Source organism: Heptranchias perlo, chromosome 41 (assembly GCF_035084215.1).
Source record: "Heptranchias perlo isolate sHepPer1 chromosome 41, sHepPer1.hap1, whole genome shotgun sequence".
Lineage (NCBI taxonomy): Eukaryota > Metazoa > Chordata > Chondrichthyes > Hexanchiformes > Hexanchidae > Heptranchias > Heptranchias perlo.
Genome location: NC_090365.1, coordinates 2,724,000 through 2,741,423, shown reverse-complemented (window position 1 = coordinate 2,741,423; position 17,424 = coordinate 2,724,000). Strand labels below are relative to the sequence as shown.

General features: G+C 46.3%; 1 protein-coding gene across 1 annotated transcript; it reads left to right on the top strand.

Moving 5' to 3' along the window:
- The first annotated feature begins 335 nt into the window (after positions 1-335).
- On the top strand, positions 336-16,794 carry LOC137305928 (creatine kinase M-type). Its single transcript, XM_067974880.1, has 8 exons — positions 336-445; positions 9,126-9,338; positions 9,455-9,609; positions 10,328-10,460; positions 12,536-12,707; positions 14,344-14,467; positions 15,062-15,251; positions 16,413-16,794. The coding sequence occupies exons 2-8, from the start codon at positions 9,146-9,148 to the stop codon at positions 16,589-16,591; spliced, it is 1,146 nt and encodes a 381-aa protein (XP_067830981.1). The 5' UTR covers positions 336-445; positions 9,126-9,145; the 3' UTR covers positions 16,592-16,794.
- Positions 16,795-17,424: the final 630 nt, after the last annotated feature.

Here is a 17,424-nt window from a genome sequence, read left to right as displayed (position 1 = left end):
CAGGTCAATCCTGGAGGGTTGGTAAACCTAGCGGGAAACAAAAGAGTTGCAAACATAGGAACAGGAGGAGGCCATTCAGCCCCTCGAGCCTGTTCCGCCATTCAACCAGATCAGGGCTGATCTGTATCTTAACTCCATCTACCCGCCTTGGTTCCCTAATCCTCGACTAACAAAAAAAATCTGGGTCTGGCCAATTCTAATTAGAACAGCCAATAACATTTGCTTCAGGTCTCAAGCCTGCTCAACTTACTTAGGCATGACCAATAACGTCACTAGGGTCCCTACTTGGGCAAAGTGACCATGTTGGAGCAAGGCACAGGGGGGACGTGTGTGTATAAAAGGCCCCAGTAAGGCACCGAATTCCCTGGGTCACCCATTCCAGCGTTGCATGTGAGGATCGGGCAGGGGACATCCCAGTCAGATCTGTGAATTTTCCTTGTGCCAGGTAAGATTTATGAAGACATGGAGTCGGTTTGCGGATCTGGTCTTTCCATTCACCAAGAGGCCAATACTTTGTTAATATTTATTTATCTTTTAATGCAAAAAAAAAATCAGCATCAAGCCTTAAAAAAAAGGAATACAATTTTGTGTTTGGTTTTAAGAATGTTCAGTCTGCGGAACACAGGGAGAACGTGCGCTCCAGATTGCCTTCATTATTTAACATTAATGTTAAATATCAGAGTCAGAATGCACAATTTTAAGAGGGAAAGTTGGGAATAGAACTTTTCGATGCATCAGGAAATTACAACTTCCTAAAGAAACTTTTTCTCTGCAATAATTTTAACAGCAATGAAGTTGCGTTTAAAAACTCCGCTTCAGAAAAATGCACTGACTTTTAAATGCATCATTCTAAATGCATTTTTTGGAGTAGATTAAACAATTCTAGTTAAAATATACGCATTTTAAAGTCGCCTTTTTGCAAAACAATTCCAACTCAGATTAATTTTTAATTTATCTTGATCCACAGTTTATTTTTTTTTCCATTTCCACTGCGAATTATTTGTTGTTAAACGCGATTTTAACCGCAACAAGAACAAAAAAAAAACCCACGAGCAGTATTTTTGCAGCGAGCTGGACACAGATTCCGAAGAACCTCCAGTGTCCCCGCCGGAGTTTGCGGTGTTTCTTGCTGGAATCTCCTCTCCTGGCTTCTTTTTTTAATATAAAAAATAATAATGTTCTGCCTCTCCAAACGATTCATAAGAAGCGGTAAACTCGTTCGCAGAGCTCTCGGAAACGGTAGGATGCGGAAAATCCTGGCGCAATTTTAAAGCCCCCTCTCCCCATCACAGAAGTGTATTTTAGGGGAGGGGTGAATCGCACCAATTGCTAAGATGCGACGGATTCTCCCAGTCGCAATAGACAGCGCATTGGTTCCAGTTAATTGAATGAAAATTGCACACAATTTACGCCAGTTGCAATCAAAGGTTCCGCAGTTGGCTGTTGTGTAGATTTGCAAAATCTATTTTACACTTGTACTTAACTCTAAGTTCTAGCTTTTGGTTTTAACCAGGTTAATGGGGCTTCAGTTGGTTTTAAATCACCCTGGACTAGAGAAGGAGGAATCAATTTGCGCCCAAATCTTGCCCGGGACGGGGCATCGTGGGGTTTTGCCCCATTAGTTAGATTTTATTTCCAGCGTCTTTCAGCTCGAATAAACTTTACGCCGTGACTTGCTGCAAGTCCGAGCTGATAACGCGGCATCTGGGAATGACGGGGTTAACAGTCTACCTCCATAACCAATGAGATTTAAGGGTTGAGAAAGAAACAGGGACGAAAGAGAAGGAAATCGGGAGAATCTGAGTCAAAACAGGTCCTGAAAGAGGGAAAGATTGGATTAAGAGAGAGAGAGAGGGGAAAAAAAGAATCAGAAAGGAAAAATTTAAAATCACTAACAACGAGAGATCCTGCAGGAATGAGACTTAACGGTTTAAATTGTTCCCTTTCTGGGCTGGAGAGATTGATTGGCACTTGATTAACAATTATCAAGTGGTTCAAAGGGTACTTACACTGTTAATTATGAGCCCGAGCTTTCTGCGCCCAGTTTAAAATGCAGATCCAGCAAGTTCTTCAAATAGCGGTGAGGTTGCGGGTGAGGAGCCGTTCGTGCGAAGGCGGAGTGATGAAACCCGACCGGCAAGTTCCAGAAATTCACAACTCCCAGCGAGTCTCCTCATCCCCTCAACCTGCCGGCAGATTCACACATTAATAACGGCCCGAGTCGTGAACTCACCGCTATTTTGACAGCGATGTTTGGCCCATTGTCTTTATTGCAGCCTGGTGACCGACCCCTCCCCCTGGGGGGGGGCTGTTAGTGTGTGTGTGTGTTTGGGGGGGGGCTGTTAGTGTGTGTGTGTTTGGGGGGGGGCTGTTAGTGTGTGTGTGTTTGGGGGGGGGCTGTTAGTGAGTGTGTGTTTGGGGGGGGGCTGTTAGTGTGTGTGTGAAGTCTCACTCGAAGGGGGTGGTCACAGCCCCACTGCCCCATTATTGCACTCCCACACCCTCCCTTACCGCTGGCGTGTGTGGGTCTCACTCTTACCTGTGAATCAGACGATCACGGGTTCAAATCCCCACTCCAGATACTTGAACACATAATTCAAGCTGACGTTTCAGTGCAGTGCTGAGGGAGTGCTGCACTGTCGGAGGAGCCGTCTCTCGGATGAGACATTAAACTGAGGTCCCGTCTGCCCTCTCAGGTGGACGTAAAAGATCCCAGGGCCACTATTCGAAGAAGAGCGGGGGAATTGTCCTGGGCCAATATTTCTCCCTCAATCAATATCACTTATTCAGGTTATCCGGATATTACCTCATTGCTGTGGGACCTTGCAGCTTGACTGCCACAATTCCCTACATTACAACAGTGACTACATTTCAAAATTACTTCATTGGCTGTAAAGCACTTTGGGACGTCCGGAGGATGTTAAAGTCCTGTTTAAATTTAAATTCCTTCTTCGAACCAGCACTGTTATATCTGTGACTGACTCCCTCTGATGGGCATGTGTGCAATTACATGGCTCAGTGGTATCATTCTCCCGAGTCAGAAGGTTCAGGGTTCGAACCCCACTCCAGACAGTCCGGGCGAGTGGAGACCGGAGTTTGGGCTCTGAATCCTGGGTTGACGTCCAGCGGGATTCTGGTGTCCGATGGGTGTGGGTGGCCCCCTCCCCTCATTGTGTGGGTGGTGGGGGCCCATAAACCCTCCTGCCGTGTAGGACTAACTCCCCCACCCATGGTATAGAGATGGTTACGGCCATGGAAGGAGTGTCAGACCGTTAATCAGCCTGCGGATCCTTCCACTGTTCTACAAGGGATCAGAGTGAAGATTATGAAAACAGCAACATTGCCAATGTAAAAATTCGGGTGTTGATCAGATTTTATTTTTAAACGTCAAAAACTGGGAGAAAATCAGGAGGTGGGGGCGGTGCTATTTGGAGACAGAAACCTGGGCAAATGTGAAGAAAATCATTTGGAACAACAGCAAACTTCAAGAATACAGACAAGGGATTGATGCATTAAATGACAATATCTGATTATTTCCACAGTTCACACACTGCTGTTATCAGCCTCAGTAGCAGTTTCTAAAATGATATCAATTTCCATAATCTCAAAATACTGTCAGGTTATGTTAGCACTGCAATACGTCGATAGTATTTGTGACTGGGCTGTGCTACAGAGGACTGGCAGCTAAAATTAATGTTTAAAGTAGCACCTCGCAACCACAGTATCAGGAAGCTCCGATATTTTTTAAAAATCTGACTGAAATAGGAACATAGGAACAGGAGGAGGCCATTCAGCCCCTCGTGCCTGCTCCGCCATTTGATAAGATCATGGCTGATCTGTGATCTAACTCCATATACCTGCCTTTGGCCCATATCCCTTAATACCTTTGATTGCCAAAAAGCTTTCTATCTCAGATTTAAATTTAGCAATTGAGCTAGTATCAATTGCTGTTTGCGGAAGAGAGTTCCAAACTTCTACCACCCTTTGTGTGTAGAAATGTTTTCTAATCTCGCTCCTGAAAGGTCTGGCTCTAATTTTTAGACTGTGCCCCCTACTCCTAGAATCCCCAACCAGCGGAAATAGTTTCTCTCTATCCACCCTATCTGTTCCCCTTAATATCTTATAAACTTCGATCAGATCACCCCTTAACCTTCGAAACTCCAGAGAATACAACCCCAATTTGTGTAATCTCTCCTCGTAACTTAACCCTTGAAGTCCGGGTATCATTCTAGTAAACCTACGCTGCACTCCCTCCAAGGCCAATATGTCCTTCCGAAGGTGCGGTGCCCAGAACTGCTCACAGTACTCCAGGTGCGGTCTAACCAGGGTTTTGTATAGCTGCAGAATAACTTCTGCCCTCTTGTACTCTAGTCCTCTAGATATAAAGGCCAGCATTCCATTTGCCTTCTTGATTATTTTCTGCACCTGTTCATGACACTTCAATGATCTATGTACCTGAACCCCTAAGTCCCTTTGGACATCCACTGTTTTAACTTTTTACCATTTAGAAAGTACCCTGTTCTATCCTTTTTTGATCCAAAGTGGATGACCTCACATTTGTCTACATTGAATTCCATTTGCCACAGTTTTGCCCATTCACCTAATCTATCAATATCGCTTTGTAATTTTATGTTTTCATCTACACTGCTTACAATGCCACCAATCTTTGTGTCATCGGCAAACTTAGATATGAGACTTTCTATGCCTTCATCTAAGTCATTAATAAATATTGTGAATAATTGAGGCCCCAAGACAGATCCCTGCGGGACTCCACTAGTCACATCCTGCCAATGTGAGTACCTACCCATTATCCCTACTCTCTGTCGCCTTTCGCTCAGCCAACTTCCTAACCAAGTCCGTACTTTTCCCTCGATTCCATGGGCTTCTATCTTAGCTAACAGTTTCTTATGTGGGACCTTATCAAATGCCTTCTGGAAGTCCATATAAATAACATCCATTGACATTCCCCTGTCCACTACTTTAGTCACCTCTTCAAAAAATTCAATCAGGTTTGTCAGGCACAACCTACCTTTCACAAATCCATGCTGGCTCTCTCTGATTAACTGAAAATTCTCGAGGTGTTCAGTCACCCTGTCCTTAATTATAGATTCCAGCATTTTCCCCACAACAGATGTTAGGCTAACTGGTCTATAATTCCCCGGTTTCCCTCTCTCTCCTTTCTTAAAAAGCGGAGTGACATGTGCAATTTTCCAATCTAGAGGGACAGTTCCTGAATCTAGAGAACTTTGAAAGATTATAGTTAGGGCATCCGCAATGTGCTCACCTACTTCCTTTAAAACCCTGGAATGGAAACCATCTGGTCCTGGGGATTTGTCACTCTTTAGTGCTATTATTTTCTTCATTACTGTTGCTTTACTTATGTTAATTTTATCGAGTCCCTGTCCCCAATTCAATATAAGTTTTCTTGGGATTTCCGGCATGCTATCCTCTTTTTCAACTGTAAATGCTGACGTAAAGTAATTATTCAACATGTCCGCCATTTCCCCATTGTCAATGACAATATCCCCACTTTCAGTTTTTAAGGGGCCAACACTGCTCCTGACCACCCTCTTTTTCCTAATATAACAATAAAAGTTCTTCGTATTGGTTTTGATATCCCTTGCAAGTTTCTTTTCATACTCTCTTTTTGTAGCTCTTACTATCTGTTTTGTGACACTTTGTTGATCTTTGTATCTTTCCCATTCACCAGGATCTGTGCCATTTTTTGTCTTTTTGTATGCCCTTTCCTTATGTCTTATACTGTCCCTTACCTCTTTAGTTGTCCATGGCTGTTTTTTTTGGCAAGTAGAGTTCTTGCCCCTCAGGGGTATAAACCGGTTCTGTATCACGTTAAATGTTTCTTTAAACATTTCCCACTGATCATCAGTCGTTTTACCCATTAACAGATTTGTCCAGTTTACTGTGGACAGTCTCTGTCTCATCCCATTGAAGTCGGCCTTGCCCAAGTCTAGAATCTTAGCAGCTGACTCACTTTTTTCCCTTTCAAACACTACATTGAACTCGATCATGTTATGATCACTATTGGATAGATGTTCACGCACAGTTAAGCCGTTAACTAAATCTGGTTCATTACTCATTACTAAATCTAGTATGGCTTGCCCCCTTGTTGCCTCTCGGACATACTGCTGTAGAAAACTATCCCGGACACACTCAAGAAATTCATTACCTTTCTGACAGTTGCTAGTCTGCTTTTCCCAATCTATGTGAAGGTTAAAATCCCCCATTAAGACCACTATGCCTTTCTTACACACTTGTCTAATCTCTGCATTTATACAATCTAGCAGTTCAGAGCTGCTGCCAGGGCTCCTATATACAACTCCCACTATAGTCTTAGATCCTTTCCTATTTCTCAATTCAACCCATAAGGTCTCTGTTGGCTGCTTACCTCTCATTATATCCTCCTTTATCATTGAAGTGATTTCATCTCTAATCATTAAGGCTACTCCTCCCCCTCGTCCATTTTCCCTATCTCTCCTGTAGACCTTATAACCTGGTATATTTAGTTCCCAATCCTGACCATCCTGCAGCCATGTCTCAGTAATAGCTATCATGTCATACCCTCCAATTTGAATTTGAACCTGTAGTTCATTTAATTTATTCCTTATACTCCGTGCATTTGTATATAGAACTCTTAGTTGGGCCACACACCCGAGCCTGACCTTTAGCTTTGATGCTGGGATAATCGCCTTACACCTTCTAGTTTTTATTTTATCTGTCGTGCCTAAAGTACACTTTCTTTCCGCTGCTCTACGCTTTTCCCTTTCACTTGTTCTTGAACAACTGTTTGTACTATTTGTATTGTAGATTTCCCCTGGGTCTTCCCCTCTCTTGCTGCTCTCAACTTTACTCCCTTCTGACTCCCCGCTCAGGTTCCCATCCCCCTGCCACTCTAGTTTAAACCTTCCCCAACAGCACTAGCAAACACCCCCGCGAGGACATTGGTCCCAGTCCTGCTCAGGTGTAACCCGTCCCGCTTGTACGGGTCCCATCTTTCCCAGAACCGGTCCCAATGTCCCAGGAATCTAAATCCCTCCCTCCTACACCATCCCTGCAGCCACGCATTCATCCTGTCTATTCTCCTGTTCCTATACTCAGTAGCACGTGGCACCGGTAGTAATCCTGAGATCACTACCTTTGAAGTCCTGCTTTTTAATTTATCTCCTAACTCCTTAAATTCACCTTGCAGGACCTCATCCCTTTTTTTTACCTATGTGGTTGGTACCAATATGGACCACGACTACTGGCTGTTCACCCTCCCCCTCCAGAATGCCCTGCAGCCGCTCCGTGACATCCTTGACCCTAGCACCAGGGAGGCAACATACCATCCTGGAGTCACGTTTGCGGCCGCAGAAACGCCTATCTGTTCCGAAACAGTTGATGGTATAATTTCATTTTTGCAGTACTTGCTATGGATGATGCCTTGTGATCACTGTATCCATTTTGTTAATGACATCGCTAGGTTACAGGTTACTCGACGTGTGTTCTCGCGGATTATGGACGTGATACACGTGCTTTTCCGGACTGGATATTTGCTAAGGTGACGATGAGGAAATTTCGGACCAGTCAATTCCCAATTCCCCACCCCAGAATTTGAAAAAATAACTCCAGGAACTATTAGATATCTGATTCAAAGAGAACGAGCTTTAGTACAACTACAAATTAGTGTTCAGAGCCTCTTACTGAGATGTTAATGGGTTCTGTGCTTAAAATCCATGTCTGAAACACCTGACCCCGCAGTGCAGAAAGGAATGGACATCGGGAGTGTTTAGTTGACACCAATGCTACAGGTTGATTGGAACTGTTAACCTCTTCTCCTCAGTCTTTACTCTTGGATAATATTTCACCAACAATAACCCCGATGGGACCCACGATGCAGAGAGGGGGAATAAAAGCAGAAAGTGCTGGAAAACACTCAGCGGGTCAGGCAGCATCTGTGGAGAGAGCAACAGAGTCAACGTTTCAGGTCGATGACTTTTCATCAGAACTGGAAGAAATTAAGAGGTTAACAGTTTAGAAGCAAGTGCAGAGCCTGGGAAAAGGTGGGTGGGTGGCTGGGGAGTAGGGTGGGTCTGTGATAGGGTGGAGGGCAGGAGTGATTAATTGACAAAAGGGATGATGGTGCAAGGCAAAAGAGGGTGGGAATGGGACAATAAAGAAATTCAAGATGAGGTTTTGTTCCTCGAGCTTGTGTTGAGTTTCATTGGAACAGTGTAGGAGGTCGAGGACAGAGGTCAGAGTGGGATGGAAAATTGAAGAGCAGGAAAGCCCTGTCTTGACAAAATCGTATCATGATGCAGCACAGAAGGAGGCCATTCAGCCCATCGTGCCTGTGCCGGCTCTTTGAAAGAGCTATCCAATTAGTCCCACTCCCCCTGCTCTTGCCCCATAGCCCTGTAAATATTTATCCTTTCAAGTATTTATCCAATTCCCTTTTCCCTTGGGGTGAGTTCCTTTTTAGTTTTGAAGTTCCAGGAAAGAATGGGGTCAGTTTTTCCCCTTATGCAGCTGGGCAGAGTGCGGAGACGGACATCTGGCTGGGAGAGTCACACGCCAGAAATGGAACCTGCTGGGATTTTCCTTCTGTTGAAATTGGTGGAAGGAAGGAAACTCAAACTTCAGCCCGTTCCGTAAGGGGGCGTGCAATCCTTCCTGCCAGAGTTTCTTCTTTGCTCTCTGATGCTTAACACCCAGGTGACGGACAAGAGTAAGAGAGGGTGCACTGAATCCTGATCTTAGTTAAGACGGAGAGCTGAGAGTGAGACGAGAACTTGCGCATCAGACTTTTTCTTGTCTCCTAATAAAGAAAAACTGTTGGGTACAGCATCAAATTATCAGGGCCGGAGTGATCTCCTGGACTAGTTTCAGCCGCCTAAGGGGGTCGGAGAGGAATTTCCCAGATTCCCTCCCCCCCCCCCCCCCCCCCCCAAATTGGCCTGGGGTTTTAATCTGGTTGGGTCGGGGAGTGTATATATTGTGATGTTCAAGGTATCATGGCTGGATGGACCAGAGGGTGGTCTCCTGCCTGTCGTTGCTCGTATGTTCATAAAGCAAGAACTGAACTGATGGCAGCTTTTGATGTTCCTTTCCGTTTTGGTGCCTTTCAGGACTCGGACAGTCTGCAATCATGCCTTTCGGTAACACTCACAACAAATGGAAGCTGAACTATTCAGCTGAGGAGGAATTCCCTGACCTCTCCCAGCATAACAACCATATGGCCAAGGTTTTGACCCTGGCTATCTACAAGCAACTCCGAGACAAGGAAACTCCTAGTGGCTTCACCCTGGACGATGCCATCCAGACTGGCGTAGACAACCCAGGTGAGGAGGAGGAGGAGGAGGAGGAGGATGGGGGACAATGTAATGGTGTGAGCAGTGTGAACACTATCCTGTGCGCTATGATGTATGTGGTAATGGGTTTCGTTGGTGTCCTTCAGGTCATCCCTTCATCATGACTGTGGGCTGCGTTGCTGGTGACGAGGAGTCCTATGAGGTGTTCAAGGGCCTGTTTGACCCCGTCATTCAGGACCGTCACGGTGGCTACAAACCAACTGACAAGCACAAGACTGACCTGAACCATGAGAATCTGAAGGTTTGTGGGGAGGATTCTCTCTGTCTCTTTCTTTCCTTTTGGGCAAAGGGCCAGCGTCTGCAGACCAGGACAACACCAAGATTGAAAAGACAATGAAATAAATCAACTATTGGTGGTTAGTTGACACCAAGCTTTGGTTTTGAGAGCCTCCAGATTGTAGGAGGAAAGAAAACTGAAGGTGATCAGGAGTTCCATAGCTTTGAGATCGTAGCAAAAATTGAGTTTAATGTGTCTTAATTTCAACACAGGGAGGATACATAAAGCTGGGAGGAATGAGAAGCAGATAAGATAGGATGCAACAGAGATTGATTGGAGGTGAGAGATGAGAGAAAGATCAAGTTTTCCTTGTACCCTGTACAGGAGCAGCAAAGCAGTGTTAAAGGAGCCTTCACCAATATGGGATCGGTATTCTGATCTTGGAGACAGTTAGGCTTTGTAGACATTGGTTTTTAATCGGTCCTCTTGGCAGGTCAAAGGGCAGGATCTTCTCAGTCCAGTAAAATGGAACTAAAATTATAACCTGAACTGTGAGCCTAAGAGGGACTTGTCTTGCGGTTTCATGCTCCCAGTGGGAAATTTTTGCTTGGACAGCTCTTTCAACGAGCTGGCACAGCCACGATGGGCCGACTGGCCTCCTTCTGTGCTGTATGATTCTAACAGAATAAACGATTAGAAAGTTAGCCTTGGATGACCTAATTTTTTTTTTGACGTTGTACAGGGTGGAGATGACCTTGATCCCAACTATGTGTTGAGCAGCCGTGTCAGAACTGGCCGCAGTGTTAAGGGCATTGCCCTGCCTCCCCACTGCAGCCGTGGAGAGCGGCGTCTAATCGAGAAGCTCTGCATAACTGGTAAGTCAACAGCCAGTGCGGGGACGTGAAGGCAGCTGGAGAACGGGCGGGCAGTTAATTGCTTCCACCTGCTTTAAATTTTCAATAAAAAAAACCCTTGTCCATGTAGATGCAAAACAGACCTGTAATAAATGCAGTCGGCAGCTCCTCCCAGAAGGACAAGGGCAGCAGGTGCACGGGGACACCATCACCTCTACACCCACCCTCCGAGTCTCACACCATCCCGACCTGGAAATATATCGGCCGTTCCTCCATCGTCGCTGGGTCACAATCCTGGAACTCCCTCCCTAACAGCACTGTGGGAGAACCGTCACCACACGGACTGCAGCGGTTCAAGAAGGCGGCTCACCACCACCTTCTCGAGGGCAATTAGGGATGGGCAATAAATGTCGACCTCACCAGCGACGCCCACATCCCTAGTGAAATTTTTTTTAAAGTCAAAGGAGACGCAAGCTCCTTGATCTGGTGGCAGCGAATGGTCCTCCTTGTTTAACTTTCCTGGTTAAATCCAATGCAGCTACAAACATCTCAATTCTTCACTGGTGTTATCAACTCTGTGGGACATTTCTGGGTAGGTGGGGCTTCTGGGAAAGCCAAGAACAGCCATCTCTATTGCTGCCATCTTGAGTGCTGGGGAGAGTTTACAATACAGCAAACGGTACATTGAAAACAACACTTTCTTTCTCTCCTGTAGTTAGCCCATCTAACATCTCCCATCATCCACACCAACCTCCTCGATCAGAGACAGGCAAACACGAGGGAACATGTCCCCAGTAGGGACCAGAGTCACTCCCTTTTTTTTGCTACCGGTAGGAAAATGGGAACATAACAGGCTGGGAAAGAACATTGCTGTTTGACCAGCCAGCGCCAAAATGTGGAAATCTCCATATCCTGCTCTCAATCACTCCCTGCAACAAATCTCCCCGAGCAATCTTATCGCACATTCTCCAAAAGCGATATCTATGCATTAAAAAGCCTAGTATCTGCCCACACTTCCTGTCTACAAAACTTTACTTCCAGATGTCACATTTTTTTTGTTTGTTCTACTTTAAGTTATAATGGGAACTCCCTATGTAAACATGTCATGCTGTAGTTACACCCTCCCACCAGTGGTGGCGATGTAGTTTTGCATCTCCTGGCTCCTTGGCATGTACTGTAGAGAGTTCCCTACATTCCAACCCACTCTGCTTCTCACATTGCTGTCCGTTTTGCTCTTTAGCAATAATACGAAATCAAAAACAAACAGAATAAATGTTAAACCAGCGACTGAATTACATCTGCTCGCCCTGCTTCAAGCAGTGGTTCTGCTTTTTGCGCCTCTCCCAGGAGATTTCTTGGCTCTGTATGGGTGGGTAGTGTCTGCATCCCGATGCATCACGCCTGTGTATGGGACTGGCTGAATCCCGACACTATTTGTACATTTGTAAGTGGCCCCCTTGCCCTCTGAACCCACTTCACAGTCTCGGAGTCAGAAGGTCATGGGTTCGAGTCCCCGCTCCGCAGACTTGAGCGCATAACCCAGGCCGACACTCCCAGTGCCAGTACTGAGGGAGTGCCGCACTGTCAGAGGTGCCGTCTTTTGGACGAGACGTTAAACCGAGGCCCCGTCTGCCCTCTCGGGTGGATGTAAAAGATCCCACGGCCACTATTTCGAAAAAGAGCAGGGGAGTTCTCCCCGGTGTCCTGGGGCCAATATTTATCCCTCGACCAACATCACTGAAACAGATGATCTGGTCATTATCTCATTGCTGTTTGTGGGATCTTGCTGTGTGCAAATTGGCTGCCACGTTTCCTACATTACAACAGTGAGCACACTTCAAAAATATTTCATTGGTTGTAAAGCGCTTTGGGACGTCCTGAGGTTGTGAAAGGCGCTATATAAATGCAAGTTCGTTCTTCGGGTTTGGCTGTGACAATTAAATTGAAACCTGTCCGTTCACCTTCCTTTTTCTGAGCAGGCGCTGGTGGGGTGACAGTTTGTGATGATATCAGACCTAGTATTGGGCTTCTGCCTGTGAAAGATTTAACCGCTGGTCGCTCGCATTGAAGGTTTAATGTCTGATTCTTATTGGCAGCCCTCAACAGCCTGACTGGTGAATTAAAGGGTAAATATTACCCCCTGTCAAGCATGTCTGATGCTGAACAGCAGCAGCTGATTGACGACCACTTCTTGTTTGACAAGCCCATCTCTCCCCTGCTCCTCGCCTCTGGTATGGCTCGTGACTGGCCTGACGGCAGAGGAATTTGGTAAGTGATGGCAAAGTGTATAGAATGTACAGCACATAAGAACGTAAGAAATAGGAGCAGGAGTCGGCCATTCGGCCCCTCGAGCCTGCTCTGCCATTCAATAAGATCATGGCTGACCTTCAACCTCAACTCCACTTTCCCGCCTGATCCCCATATCCCTTGATTCCCCTAGAGTCCAAAAATCTATTCATCTCCGTCTTGAATATATTCAATGACTCAGCATCCACAGCCCTCTGGGGTAGAGAATTCCAAAGATTCACAACCCTCTGCGTGAAGAAATTCCTCCTCATCTCAAGTCTTAAATGGCCGACCCCCTATCCAGCGACTATGCCCCCTGGTTCTGGACTCTCCAGCCAGGGGAAACAACCTCTCAGCCTCTACCCTGTCAAGCCCCCTCATAATCTTATGTTTCAATGAGATCACCTCTCATTCTTCTAAACTCCAGAGAGTATGGGCCCATTCTACTCAATCTCTCCTCATAGGACAACCCTCTCATCCCAGGAATTAATCCAGTGAACCTTCATTGCACAGCCTCTAAGGCAAGTCTATCCTTCCTTAGATAAGGAGACCAAAACTGTACGCAGTACTCCAGGTGAGGTCTCACCAAAGCTCTGTACAATTGTAGCAAGACTTCCTTACCTTGGTACTCCAACCCCCCTTGCAATAAAGGCCAATAAAGGAAACAGGCCATTCGGCCCAACTGGCCTATGCCAGTGTTTATGTTCCACACGAGCCTCCTTCCTCCCTGCTTTATTTAATCCTATCAGCATCTCCTTCTATTCCTTTCTCCCTCATGTGTTTATCTGGCTTCCCCTTAAATGCATCTACACTATTCACCTCAACCACTCCTTGTGGGAGCGAGTTCCACATTCCAACCACTCTCTGGGTGGTTTCTCCTGAATTCCCTTTCTGATTTATTAGGGACTATCTTATATTTATGGCCCCTAGTTTTGGACACCTCAATAAGTGGGAACATCTCTACATCTACCCTATCAAACCCTTTCATAATCTTAAAGACCTCTAAAGGGTCACCCCTCAGCCTTCTCTCTTCTAGAGAAAAGAGCTCCAGCCTGTTCAATCTTTCCTGATTGATATCAGCCCTTAGTTCTGGTAAAATTAACACCTAGTACAGGGGGTTTAGGGGGAGCTAATCTAATTTGTTTTTCAGGACTTTATTAACCATTTGTGTACAGTTTATACCCTTGGCATCCTTTGCGTTGTGACAGCCACACTAAGGCGCCCTGGACATGTCACATAGCCTGGCCTCTGTGTCGCACCCTCCCATCATGTGGGCATCCAGCGCAACTCACATTGGATGCGAGCCATAATTGGCCCCTGAGTTTGCCTGCCATTACTAGGCAACCAGTGTGTTTGTGCGGAGAGACAGAGGTAGAGAAGTAGAGTTTGAAAGGAAGGAGAGAAAGATTCAAAGACCAGAATCGAGGCAGGGCGGGACTTGGGGGTTCTCGTAGATAAGAGAAATATTGGAAGCTCCTTTCCATAGTTACCAAGAATTGGGTCCAGGTTGTTGACGAGCCTGAGGTGGAAGGGTATATTTAATATGGCACTTGTGTTGTTATCTTCAGCTCCTCTGATACTTGAATAATTTCAGGCTTCACACTTTTTTTTGAAATAGGCACAACGATGAGAAGTCCTTCCTGGTCTGGGTCAACGAGGAGGACCATCTCCGTGTCATCTCTATGCAGAAGGGGGGCAACATGAAGGAGGTCTTCAGACGCTTCTGCGTTGGCCTGAAGACGGTATGGAGTTTTGGTTATTGCATTCCAGCTCTCCCGGCGACCCCTGTCTTCAGTGCCCACGCGTGTGGACACTGGGCGAGGACATGGCTGGACCTGATTCTAAAGACTCCGCAGTTGAGAAGTCTCAGTCTAGCCTACACTTGAAGAATAGCCACTTCATCATGGGGCAGTGGTGTAGCCAGTGGCGACGGGGCCATCGTCTGTGTCTGCATGAAAGGAGGAAATTGGAGGCGGGGATAGAAGCTGCTTTCTTGTAAGGAGGTCACGGTACACTCCTCCCGTCTCAATAAATAAATAAATAAACTGATAAATCCAATCGGGAATTCAGGAGAAACTCCTTTACCCACAGAGTGGTGAGAATGTGGAACTCGCTACCACAAGGAGTAGTTGAGGCAGATAGTGTAGATGGATTTAATGGGAAGCTGGATAAACACATGAGGGAGAAAGGAATAGAAGGATATGCTGATAGGGAGGGAGGGAGGGGGCTCGCGTGGAGCATAAACCAGTTAGGCTGAATGGCCTGTTTTTGTGCTGTAAACTCTATGTAATAATGCAGCTTAAATATAAAACTATAACGCTCTTCCCCCGAAACAGATTGAAGATATTTTCATAAAGGCTGGCCGTGGTTTCATGTGGAACGAGCATCTTGGTTATGTCCTGACCTGCCCATCCAACCTGGGGACAGGCCTCCGAGGTGGTGTCCATGTTAAGATCCCTCACCTGTGCAAGCACGAGAAATTTGAAGAGGTCCTCAAGAGAACAAGACTGCAGAAGCGTGGCACAGGTAAGGCCCCGCGTGGCTTCATTTCCCCAGTTCCACCCCTTGTCTATGCTGCATTAACGCTCGACCAGGACAGCAATTGGCTGTCCCTCAGTTGGCCTTGGTGCCCCCTGCAATAGGGAGGAGAAAAACTCACCCCAACAGTCTTGCTCTGTTATCCAATAACTCCTAGTGCCAGTTTGGCTCAATTGATAACACTCTTGCCTCCTGAGGCCAGACATTAATGGTTTGCTGCCTCAGCTCATCTGCTGACCCCCTCATCCATGCCTTTGTTACCTCCAGACTCGACTATTCCAATGCTCTCCAGGCCGGCCTCCCATCTTCCACCCTCCATAAACTTGAGCTCATCCAAAACTCTGCTGCCCCCCGTATCCTAACTCGCACCAAGTCCCGTTCACCCATCACCCCCTGTGGTCGCTGACCGACATTGGCTCCCGGTCTGGGAATGCCTCGGTTTTAAAATTCTCATTCTTGTTTTCGAATCCCTCCTTAGCCCTCACCTCTCCCTATCTCTGTAACCTCCTCCAGCCCTACAACCCTCCGAGAGCTCTGGCCTCCTGCACATCCCCGATTTCCTTTGCCCCACCATTGGCGGCCGTGCCTTCAGCTGCCTGGGCCCTAAGCTCTGTTCCCCTCCTAAACCTCTCCGCCTCTCTCCCCTCCTTTGGTATATGTTGTCCAGTATTCGATTCAGTGAACTCCAGTGCAGTAATGAGGGAGCGCTGCATGTTGGAAGCAGAGTCCTTCGGCTGCTGTATTAAAATGAGGTCTTGTCTGCCAATTCCCGTGGATAGTGAAGACCTTCTGGCACAGTGGAGCGTAGAACATTCTCCCAGTGTCCTGGCTGAAATCCCCCCTCCCACCACTGCCCTCAACCACCACCAAAAACCGATAACCATCAGATGAAGGATCAATTTATTTGTGGGATGTGACTGGCTGCCATCCTGGCTGAACATAAACAAAATGGCTGCCGTTTTGGCCAACATAAACGAAATGGCTGCCGTTTTGGCCAACTGTACATCCGAGCAAGTCAGGATACATGAAGCATTTTAGGGTGTTTGGGAGATGTGATGAGATGCTACTGCGGTGCAGGTCTCTCTTGCGCTGTTGGTGACGTACGTTGTTCAACGGTATACTTATAAACACTTTCTTTCGGCCTGCTAGGCGGTGTCGACACTGCAGCCGTTGGCAGCGTCTACGACATCTCCAACGCCGATCGTCTGGGTTTCTCAGAGGTTGAACAAGTCCAGATGGTGGTTGATGGCGTGAAGCTGATGATTGAGATGGAGAAGCATTTGGAGAAAGGAAAGAGTATCGATGACCTAATGCCAGCGCAGAAGTAAACAAAAGGAGGGGGAAAGGAACTCTCTTGGAACATCACAGGTCATGAACTTTGGAGACAGGTTCTTACTCCTATACTTCTTGGCCACGGCCTTGTGTCTGAAATGAGGATGACATCTTTGAAGAAAAATGCAAGATTGGTTTCATCATGTACAAGAGTTAACTTTTAACATTGATGGCACATTAATAAAACATGGCCCCAAAACTTTGGTCTCTTGTCTTGTGTCGATGAGTTGGGCCACTGTAGAAATGGGGCATGTTAACTTCGGAAATAATCACAAATTCTAACCTGATCATTTTAAACTATAATAATGATGAATTTTCAACAGAAGCTAGCCCCTCTCAATTAGTTTATTTGACTGCAGTTGAGGTGAATTCACTGGTCTTGATTGGCATTTGCCTGAAGTGAGCAACCCACTAGTTTAGATCAATGACCTCTCACCTCAGAATTTAGGGTCGAATCTAGCTTCGACTAATTGAAGTAAGTCTGCCACCTTATTGCACTAAACCTAAACCGAGAGGGGCCTTCAGGATTGGCTGGGTCACACTGGAAATGCTATTCACAGATAATGGCACAGGGCGGGGCACATTTAACCAATGCCAGATGTCACCCGGGGACACTCGACATTGAAACAGCCTCCACTGCTAAAAGTGGCTGCGTTGGAACGAGATTTGCCCACTAGTAGAGATGGACAGTTAATCAGTCATTGCAAATGGCAAACGTTTATCGTAGGCTTCTGCGTGAAAACAATGTCCCCTTTAACCACCAGAATAAACTATTCTTTACAATTAGGACACGAGAGTAATCTTGCAGCACCCATCGTGACAGACTGAT

Bases quoted from the DNA above. Each gene is read 5' to 3' on its own strand.
- LOC137305928 (XM_067974880.1), top strand. From the start codon at position 9,146: ATGCCTTTCGGTAACACTCACAACAAATGGAAGCTGAACTATTCAGCT. The intron at 10,461-12,535 runs GTAAGTCAACAG...TCTTATTGGCAG, and splicing joins CGAGAAGCTCTGCATAACTG to CCCTCAACAGCCTGACTGGT. The intron at 15,252-16,412 runs GTAAGGCCCCGC...TCGGCCTGCTAG, and splicing joins ACTGCAGAAGCGTGGCACAG to GCGGTGTCGACACTGCAGCC.